Raw genomic sequence first — 11,034 nt, 5'->3', positions numbered from 1 at the left:
CAGGGCTGTGCCAGGCTGCCCAGGGCAGTGGTGGAGTCCCCACCTCTGGAGGGGTTCCCAAGCTGTGGAGATGTGGTGTGAGGGACACGGGGCAGTGGGGACCTGGCAGTGCTGGGGGGTGGTTGGACTCCAGGATCTGAAAGGTCTTTTCCAACCAGAATGATTCTAAACAGGAGCCACAGAGAGATGCAAAGCGTGGTACTCAGGAACTCCTCTGGGGGCTGTAACACTCTCCAGAAGGAGGATGCTCTCTCCCATCAGCTGGATCTGCTGCACGGGTGCTGTTGGGCACGACATGCACCAAGGAACAGAACTTTCCATGTTTCCACCCAGTGCCAACACCAAGGGAAGTGACCCCGTTTGGATGAACAGAACCTGGCAAAGCAGCTTGAGGAGATCCACACCCCTAACACCACGCTGCAGCTGGGGCAGGCAAAACAGAGAGTGGCTACCAAGTTTTAAGCACAGATCTACTTCTTAGTGACATCCCTCTTCACCTTGAGCTATGTCATAGAATCATAGAATCCTTTAGGTTGGAAGGGACCTCCAAGATCATCAAGTCCAACCACCGAGCCACCAGGGCTCCAAAGTCCTCTGCCAAAACAGATCAGAATCTGTCAGGGTTGGAAGGGACCACAAGGATCCCCCAGTTCCAACCCCTCTGCCATGAGCAGGGACACCTCCCACTAGATCAGGCTGCCCAGAGCCTCCTCCAGCCTGGCCTTAAAGACCCCCAGGGATGGGGCCTCAACCACCTCCCTGGGCAACCCATGCCAGGGTCTCACCACTCTCATGGGGAAGAACTTCTTCCTCACATTCAGCCTGAATCTGCCCACTGCCAGCTTTGCCCCATTCCCTCTAGTTCTGTTGTTACTTGAGATCCTAAAAAGTCCCTCCCCAGCTTTCTTGTAGGCACCCTTAAGATATTGGAAGGCCACAATAAGATCAACCACTGATGATAAGCTGACAACATTTCTGCCTTGAGAAGCCATTTGCAAAGGAAGTGGTGTCAATGACCCTTTTTGCTTCTTCATACACACAACTGCAGCCTAAAACAAGTTTCAGTTTTGAAAATGGCTCCATGGTGCCTTTTAGCACGAGAACTATTTCAGCCCATTGCCAGTTTTCAATCCCTGGAGAATCACCAGAGTATGAAGTCAAAGAAAACAGGCAATGAAAACAAACCAAAATCTTTAGTCAAAACTGTTAAATGGTTTAGACACCTTTGTAGATCAAGATCTTGATGTAAACTTGAAAAATGCTTTGAGACACAGACTAAACACCACCAACCCTGCAGCTCAAAGAACGTTTTAGAAGTTTTTTCTGTTACTGGGCTCTGAACAGCATCAGCAAGACATGGCCAACACCACCACAGGCAGCACCAGATAGAGGATGGAGAGAAACATCCTCATTTCTCTTTGGGAGCAGGCTCCAATCACCACCAATTGTTTGCAACTCCATTAGCTTTGTGCAGTTTAAATGCTTGAAGTTGTTAAAGGCAAGCACGTGAACCCCTGCCTGGACCTTGGCTCTCAGCTGAATGAGAAATCCACCACCCAAAGACAAAACTAGTCAGCTCTGATTTGACTTGCTCCTACCTGATGGAGCCCCACAATCTTTAGAAGAACGAATGATGGTGGATGAAAACAGCATTTACAGAGGAGATTTTGTCCATCAGTGGGAACAGGGAATAATCTCAAACAAATTACTACAGGATACACAGAGAAAATCCATTTTCATGTACTCGATCCTCTGCAGTTCAGAGAAAGCAAAGCCCAGAGTTGCCAGAAACGCCTTTGTTGAGTTACCTGCTGCAAACTCCTCAATAGTCATCAATGGGAAGCGGATAAGAGAAAGTGCTTTGCCCAGAACCTTCCTCTTGTTCTCTGGAATCACCTGAAGCTGCTGCCGCTGACACTCGGCCTCCGACCAGCGAACCACTGCATTGAACAAACGAACCTCCCGGATGCCCAGGGTGTCCCTCTCCAGCACTGCAACCAGGGTGTCTGCAAGGCAGGACAGACAGGGACAGCTTCAGGCACTGCCCCAAATCACCCCGTTTGACCTAGCCGCCAAGTACCCTGAGTACAGCCAAGGGAAGGAAAAAGAGAAGCAATTGACCCAAGAGTGTCTCCCAACAGTGCTGCCTGCAGCCTCTGGGGGGTGGATCTGTGTGTTCCATCAGCCAGGGGCTCCCTGGAGCAGCACAGAGCCCGTCAGTCGGCGTGTTAATGGGAGTGCAGCAGAATGAATTGCGACTTACTTGACGTCAAATTTGGACGAAGCGAGCAGCATGAAAGCCAAAAGGTTACTCGTGCCTTATCTCCATGGTCCATCTCATCAGAAGAAGGTTAAAGCCTGAATTTTAATGTTTATTAGCTGTGCCCAGCAAGTTTGGAAACTGCACATGGTAATTAAAACCGCCGGTTCTTGCTTCCAAAAACGCAACACCTTTTTAACTCCAAAACCTGATGAAGGCTCAGGGAACAATGCCAACTCCACAAGAAGTGGCAAAGTTACACCCACCCAAAACCTGCCAGCATCAACAGAGGAAACAGGCTTTGTACCATGCCCAGAAAACTCAAGTTGCACCGAAGTAAGCAGATTCCAGGGTATTTTTGCAAGCAAGCATGCTCTTTTGCAAATGCCTTGTTCTAGCCTCTTAGTGCCAGAGACCACTTGTTCATCAGACTGCTCCAGAACAGCAAAGCCACAAAAGTGCCAAGTATTAACCTGTCATAACTTTGGAGGCTCGTTATGAAAGCATGAAGAGGGAGGAGGGGAAGAAAAAACAAACCCAAGCTTACCCAGGTCAATGTCTGTAAACCCCTCCGCATTGATGGCGTCCGATGTGTTCTTGTCTATGTTCTCCAGGCAGAGGCTGGCCAGTTGAGGCTCATCAAAAAGTCTTGCCTAGGAAGGAAGGAGCAGAAGTTGATACAAAAGGTATTTTAAAAAGTTTACACAAAGTAAGGACCCCCCCCTTTCCCTCCCAGAGCCTGTCTTCATCAGCAATACTATGCCTGAGTGCACCCCGGGCTGCCGCAGTCTTTCACAAGCAGTTAAGCATGACAAGGCAAACACTAGAAAAAAAAAACCCTGCATTTGGCATCAGCCCTGGCTGAGCTGTGCATGTCTCCAGGCACGTCTTTGTTTCACCATCACATCAGCTAGGAGGCTATAGTGCTTCCTGTGCCACGCTGACCACGTCAGCCAAGCACAGGCCGTTTTTACTGCATCATTTTTATCTTCAGCAGGGAGCTTTGTGCAAGGACTCCAGGGCTGCTGGCTCTAGGAACATGCAGGCAGCTCCTCCTGTGAGAGCAGTCACACTGATCTCATGTGCTGCACCCTGCTCCTGGCCCAGGGCAAAGCCTGCTGGGTACACAGCCTGCTTAGTGTTTTGCACAGAAACAGTTGCTCTAATCCCGTTACCTTCAAGAATTCCCCTCAAATAAGTTACTATTCCAAACGGGGCCTGCACATAGCTTGGAGCTGCTCAGAATATCTCTGCCCAAATTAAGTGCAGCCTCATAACAATTTCACTAGCACTTCAGATTGCCCTGGGCCACCAAGCCACATTACCAACCCTGTGCCCAGGGTAAGCAGAAACAAAAGCAGGAACACCCAGAAGTCGCTAAGATGACCTCTTGTTTCCACTGCTTTGATTTTGCTGTTTAGAAAGGAACATGAGGAGAAACTTCATTCCTGTGATGGTGCCAGAGCCTGGAGCAGCTGCCCAGAGAGCCTGTGGAGTCTCCTGCTCTGGAGAGATCCCAAACCCTCCTGGCTGTGACCCTGGGCACCCTGCTGGGGGTGAGCTGCTGGAGTAGCAGGGCTGGATGAGTTATCTCCAGAGGTCCCTTCCAACCCCTGTCATTCTGTGAACTGCCTTAACAGCACACCTAACACTACAGACAGTAGGCTGGGCCTTGAACTCCCCACCCCAGGGAAGTTTAAAAACTGTGTTTCAGGCTGGGAACTCAGTTGCTCCCAGAGGCTGGTGCTATTGAGCATCTCCTGCTTCACCCTCACTCACCAGCTGCAGAGGCAACAGGGCCAACCTTCAACACTGAGCCCTCAAGTGCAGAGAGCTGCAATAACTCCATTTTTGCAGGGAGCAGGGAAGCTCCAGCAGTCTCCTAGGGCTGGAGGACTGCCAGTGCTGAGCACTCCTGGCACCCAAGAGCTGTGACTGATTCACACTTTACTACTGGAGTGGCTCTCTGCTGACACGTGAAGGACTTGGTTACTCACAGAGCTCTCCCCACAGCAGCTCTAGGCAAGCTACTCTCTCCTCGTTGATCAAAGTGACATTTACATGTACATCTGGCACCAAAGAGGATCAGGGTTCACTATGAGGCACAATCAATTAGCAGAGTGATTTGCCACTGATATTTCTGCCAGAGATTAGCATTGCTTGAAACGCTGTCAATGACATAGTTGCTGGGCCAGCAGGACTCAGCAGTGGTACATGCTAAAGTAGCAGCCAGCTACTTTTTCCTCAAAGAATATCAGACTCGAAACATTTTAGAGACCTGAAAGACTGCAAGAGTGAACCCTAAACTAGATACAAATCACTGCTAGTAATTAATCATAATGGATAAGCCACAAACAAAAGGAACCAGGAAAGCCTGTCTCCATCTGGCATTTCAGCTGCCCCAGTGCAGCTGACAGTGCCAGGAAGCATCTTGGTGCTGATATCTGAAAACCAAGATTTTCCTCTTTAGCCAAAGAAGGACTTTTGTGACTTGTATGGAAGTCACCAGAACCTAACCTGTCACCTTGCCAAAGCTGTGAAGTCAGGATGACTTAGCATGTCACAAAAATCCCTGCATGAAGAACACCACCAAAAAGCTGACACCTCAAATCCTCATGAGGTGATGGGCAGTGTAAGGTGCCTCTTTGAAACCTCAGCTCTTGGATAACAGCTCCTGATCTTTCAGACTGCAAGCCGCTGAACCTGCAGAATGGGAGAGCTGCAGCCTAAGAGTTACAACTGTCCCACCATGCATCAAATGGGAGCACAGATTTGGGAACCATCACCCAGGCAAGGATTTCTAAGTCCTAGATCCTCCCCAGGGAAGGACAGTGTGGCTCCCTCCATGTCTCGGGGGCTGCCTCTCCCATTTATGGCATGTGGAAAAGGACCAAGTTAAAAAGAGGATGTGTAAAGAGGGTGTTTTGCAGCAATAGCTGAATTGGAGCAGTGAAGAGCATCTACAACAGCAACGTTAACAGGGAGCTACTCTGAGAACTCCATCCAAACATTTAAACTCCAATTAAATCCCAGCCCAACTGCAGCAAACAGGCAAAGAGCTCAGCAGTGACTGCTTCAGGCCAGCAATGCTTTAAGGCAACACTGCTTTCATTCCAGTGAAAACTGCTGGTGTAGACACTACCACCAACGTGGTAACTACAGTCAGAGCCTGAAAGACACCTGTACTCCTGACAAGGAGGAAGAAAGCCAGCAGAGATGTGCTAGGCAAGACAGGACAAGCCCTCAGAGCCAGACCACCTCAGCGTGCTGGTTCCCAAGCCATGGCAGCTGGGAAAGCTCCTCTGCAGGTTGGTTTAACCTAAAAAATCACAGCAGCTGTCCTGAGCAGAAATATTCCTCCACAGCTACTCAGAAGGATGCCCATTCCCTAAAGAGAAGGAGCTCACACACACCACGTCCATTTGTTTCTTGTTGCTACACCACACAGACCAATGTGTCCCTGGCAAGGGACAGACACTGTGGAAGTCACTGGCACATGATCAGCCCTCGGTAGGGACCAGAAGGAAAAGATGGGGCTAGGAAATGGGAAGCTTAGTGATGCTAATTTAATCAACCCACATGAAAAGGCTGAGGAGGAGTGCAAAATAAGCAGAGGTTGTAAATGCTGTCTTCAGGTTTGCTGCTTAGAAGAGTCCAAGGGAAGCTGAAGGAGTCCAACCCTCACAGATTGGATCAGACAGAGGGGCACAAGGATGAGCAACCAGCCTCACAAAGACTCAAGAAACAGCTGCACTGAAATTCCAAGATGCCTTCAATGGGAGGGTCGGCTGCAACAGCCTGAGGAAGAGATCACCGTGTTCCTCTGCTAGGAAAATACACCAGTGCACTCATGGAAAAATTGCATTTTCTGTCTTTTATCCCCATTTCAGGGAAACTATTGCAAAAGATCCCTTTGAAGAACGTCTGAGCAGCGAGATGCAGCAAGCTCTGCACAGAGAGAGTTTATTACACCAGCCCTGAACCTGAACATGCCAAAATCCTCTCATTTCACTTTTCCTCTTGGCAGATGAAATTTTTCCACCCTGTTAATTTCTTCCCCAGCTCAGGCTCTGGAAAGCATCTCCTGCCACACCACAACAGAAACGGCAGCAACATTCGATCCGTTTCATCAGGGATTTGTAGAAACCTGCTCACCAGCACTAGACTCCTGAAAGGAAGAGTTCAGAAGGACACAGAGCTGCCCCACTTTGGATGACCAGCTCTCTAACACTCAAAACTTTTGTTTTCTTATTGCAATGGACACTCCTCAAGGGACTTACCACAAACAGCTGCAAACTCACCTGTGTTAACAGCATGAACGCGTTGTCTGCTCGGAGGTTTTTTTTAAGGAACTCCACACAATGAGCTTCGAGGGCTGGGACTGCATATTTTTTAGCTGTGTAAAGTGTTGTCATAACAGTCTCTGGTCCAATCTGAACTTCGTCTGAATAAAGAAATCTGAAAGGATGGAAACAAAACATTGCTCTGGTGAAGTCAATAAGGTAAGGGGTAAAACCCCCTCAATTCGTAACATTTTTGTGCTTCTGCTCATCAGCCCAGCCCCATTTCCTACCTGTGCCAGGGGGAAGGGGTTTCACATCCCTTCCACTGACTCTTGTTTACCAAGGAGAAGATTTTTTTAAATTTTTCTTTTCTAAGAACACACTCCTTACAGTCTAGCTTGTAATGAATGAAACAGCAGGGATATCTGCTGAAGCTCCTTGACCTGCCTAGCACCCCATCACCAGTGGGTTCAGACTGCTACTTCTGCCAGGCTAGAACAGCCTCTGGCCAAGTGTAGCCCTTAAAATTAATGGTTTGGGCTGTTCAATTAGATTAAACAAGCACAAAAATTCAATCCTGCCTGCCTACTTCAGCGGAGGTTTAGGTTGGAGCTGAGGAACAATTTGTTCCCCTTGAGGGTTGCCCAGGGCTGTGCCAGGCTGCCCAGGGCAGTGGTGGAGTCCCCACCCCTGGAGGGGTTTCCAAGCTGTGGAGATGTGGGGTGAGGGACACGGGGCAGTGGGGACCTGGCAGTGCTGGGGTGATGGTTGGACTCAATCTTAAAGAACCAGAATGATTTTATTCTGCACTTCAGAAGAGAAGCTCCGTTTTACACACTGATTCAGAACTGATCAGAAGCACTTGGACACACACCCACTGCAGATGAGGTGTTTGATCCATACCCCCTCTCCCTCAACTCTTCACTGTTCCATTCATTATACAGATGTTGAAATACAGCACACAATAGAACTTCAGCACAAACCAAGAGTTAACTGCAGTGTAAAACAAGGACTGTCTTGCTGCTGGTGAAGCGTTAGGCCAAAACAAGGAAGTACATTCACACCACATGGAAAAACAAAGGTCTTCATCAGAACCCTGCCTGAGCCTCCTCAGACCCCCCCCTCCCCAAGTTGATTCCAGCCAACAGGAACCAACAGGCTCAACTCAGTAAAACCAGTTACACGCTTGACATTAGTCCTAATCCCACACAGAGTTTTTGTTTACTGTTCTTCCTTTACCCAGCCAAGCATTTGCCAACCAGGATCTGACAGGCACAAAGCACAGAGGCACAGACTCAAGCATGTTAACTGTGCTCAGCATTCCCACTCCATGGGATGGTTTGGAAACTCCAGCAATTCCTTCCCCTGCGTTTCTCCGAAGGGGGCCCAGGGACACGTCACGTGGCTGCTGTTCCTGGAGGCTCTTCCAGGGGCACACTGGGCACTGGCCCCATCTAGAAGGACCTGCTGCTGGAGCTCCTGCTCCTCCAGCCAGAGCAGACCCAGATCTCAATCAGGGAAGCATAAACAGGGGTTCTGAGGAAGGGAAGCGCTTTCCTTGCAGGCTTTTGTGCTGCCCTAAAGCATCTGTTGGCAACAGCATCAAGGCTCATGAATGTAGTTTGCACACATCCCTTCACCAGTCCTATTTGCACTAAGTAATCCTTTTTATCACAAGATTAAAAGAACACAGTTGCTCTAAAAGCAACTAGTTCTATTTACTGCAATGACTGTGCTTGTATTTGTTTTTAGGATAGTTCAAACAGTGCACACTAAGAGGGATAACAAGAGAGGCTCAAACTGTGAAAAGTGTAGTATCAGTTCAAAAGAAGACCTAGATTATAACCCCAGTCAATCAAATAAAAAATGTTCTTTGGGTTACCATGAAAATAGTAATAATAATAATAATAAAGGGTCTCTTACACAATTACAGCAGACCTACTAAAGGTCACCAGCCCACAAACACAATCACAGGCTATTGTCCAGAGGGGACCTACTGCTGAACGTTCAGGATGGGCACTTTGTCCTTGATAAGCTCCTGATCCTACAGCATTAGGTCATGGCTTGGACCAAGTCCAGAAACATATGTATGGATCAGCTGCTATTTCAGATCACTGTTTGGAGGGACTGGTTTAACTCTAGGAAGGTTTGCACCACAAATTTTGTAAGCTTCCTACTGGAACACGGTACCCAAACTTCTTTTGGCACAATTAAGCTCTGAGCATTTTAAAAGCAAAGATTCAATGCCAGATTCAAGAATCCAAGATACCACCAGACCACCAGCACAGCTACTGCAGCATAACTGCAGACTTTAGAGGCACTGTGATAACTCCCATACAACTCCTCCTATAGAAACCAGAAGAACATTTCTGTTAAAATCCACCTAAACTCATTATTTCTATCTTTTTAGATGATGCTTCTCTGCCAATATCATATTGTTTATATAACTGCTAAAATCTCAGCACTGGCAGGGAAATAACATGATTTCACCTCAAAGTGGCTCAATATTTTAGCCTCTCTAAGAGGCAGATACTAACCCTGCACTCCAGAGAAATCTATCTGGCTGATAAGAGTCCTACATCAATTAGAGGGATTCCCCACGTGCTGCTGTCTGGTTTAAAATGAGCCAAAGGGGAGGGGGCTCTGAGCTCCCTAATATTTCTGGCCTTTCATTCTAGTGAAGATCAATTTAAAAATCCTCTAAGATAGCACAATCATGACAGAAGCACTTTCTGAAGGTAAAGCAAAAAGTGTGCCAGAGCTATAAATAGTTCCTGTTCCAAATAGGAAGCAAGTGGGGAACGTGTCAAGAGCACAGGACTGGAAAGCCTGGAAGTGGGTTACAGAAATCCTACAGAAATGGGACAATGACTTTGCAATTTACACTCAGGGTTGCTGTGGGATGTCCTACAGCACTGGCTGAGCTGAAAGGAATCTGCCCATAGGGTGCTACAGCCCCTTCCTCCTCCTTCCCCAGCGTGCAGACTGACAGCACAGGCTGGAAATGGAAATTCAAAGCCAGCCCTCCAAAGGAGGAATAAAACACACACACAAGGAGATACCACCCACAGAGGCTGACACTGACTTCACACCCTTGCTCACCTGTTAGAACTTGCTCATTTGCCCATAACCTAAAGGAGCTCCGGGCATTTGTAACGTGCAGAGCTCTCAGAAGACTGTGCTTCCCCACTCCTCTCCAACAGCAGTGGCATCAAACCAAAGCAATTCATGAATGAGAATTTGTGAGAATGTCTGGACAGGTCCCAGCTTACCTACAAGGGGCAGCACATGCACTTATTCCACCTGAACACCTCCCTTTTGCCACGTTGGTGTGGTGTAACTATAAGGAACTACTTATTTACAAAATTATCAGCTACCCAGTGTAGTCTTGCCCACACTGCAGGCCAGCAGCAGGCTGGCACATTCATTTAACTATCACTAAACCAAAACATGGAGCAGGGCAGACATTTTTGTGCAGCAGCTACGCTAGACTTTTACCAAGGAAAGGAGGGATTTAAGAGCAGCATTTAAATGCCTCTGAACAGCTCAAAGAGGTTATTTATTTATAAACTTAATCTCCACTCTACAAAAGAGTTCACTGCTTTCGTTGGAAATGAAGGAAAATTTAAAAATAGCCTTCTCCACAATAAATCTGCTCATTCCAGTCAGGCTGTACATCAGAAGCTTACTTCAGCAGGGCGAGGAAGGCAGCAGGCTCCACATCAGGCAGCTCAATCTCTGTAGAAGTTGTGGCCATTCCACCATTGAACATCGCATCGAAGACTGCGCTGCCCACAGCCAGCACAAACCTGGTGTTCAAGAAAACAAAACCCAAACAAGCACAAAAACCTTGTGTTAAATGATATTCACTTCCAAAAAAAAAAAAACCCTGGGTTAGCTGCTGTTCCCCAAGGCCACCCTCAGGGAAAACAAATTGTTCCCAGAGTTAAAGCAAAAGTGTTTTGCAACCGAAGGGAGTGTCGGGTTCTCTGCTCAACACCACGGGTCCAAGAAACTTCACCCAGAGCCCTGTCCCAGCTCACAACGCAGCACAACTTCCCCAAAGACAAGATTCTGTGCACTGTGGAACAGGAGGCACGTGGCTGCTTTGCAAAGTCCTTGTAGGAGCCTAAGGACCACTCACGAGGGGCAGACGCTAAGAAACAATGAAGTTAGGGAATTCAAGTTCTTCCAGTGAAGAGAGTCAAGGTCTCAGAGCAATTCCTCACGGCCACATACTGAAAACACTTACAGAAAGCTAGTCACAACACCCTACCCACCCTCCCTGCCCTCTCCAGATGCCAGGGACATCCTTGGTGACAGCAGCATGCTGTCTCACAACATGCAGACAGGAGCTGTGGACACCAGCACCTCCAGCAGCACCCAGCACAGGACCTGCCTTCCTGGGGAAGCTGCTGTCTCCTTCCACACAAAACCCACTCTGGGCTCAGCCCCCGAGGCCCAGAAAACCCCTCTCAAAGCAGACCAGCA

General features: G+C 48.1%; 1 protein-coding gene across 1 annotated transcript in view; it reads right to left on the bottom strand.

Moving 5' to 3' along the window:
- Window positions 1-10,348, bottom strand: part of BTBD2 (BTB (POZ) domain containing 2) — a 16,305-nt gene extending 5,957 nt beyond the window's left edge. Inside the window, exons 1-4 of the mRNA XM_008938844.1 lie at window positions 10,233-10,348; window positions 6,562-6,718; window positions 2,808-2,913; window positions 1,809-2,006 (exon numbers count right to left, since the gene is read on the bottom strand). Coding sequence (XP_008937092.1) covers window positions 1,809-2,006; window positions 2,808-2,913; window positions 6,562-6,718; window positions 10,233-10,315 — 544 coding nt within the window. The 5' untranslated portion in view covers window positions 10,316-10,348. The remainder of the gene's footprint in view (window positions 1-1,808; window positions 2,007-2,807; window positions 2,914-6,561; window positions 6,719-10,232) is intronic.
- Between the last annotated feature and the right edge of the window lie 686 nt (window positions 10,349-11,034).

The sequence above is a fragment of the Merops nubicus genome, unplaced genomic scaffold (genome assembly GCF_000691845.1).
Source record: "Merops nubicus isolate BGI_N331 unplaced genomic scaffold, ASM69184v1 scaffold19984, whole genome shotgun sequence".
Taxonomy (NCBI): domain Eukaryota; kingdom Metazoa; phylum Chordata; class Aves; order Coraciiformes; family Meropidae; genus Merops; species Merops nubicus.
Note: the sequence above shows the minus strand (reverse complement) of the source record. Positions and strands in the feature narration are given on the sequence as shown.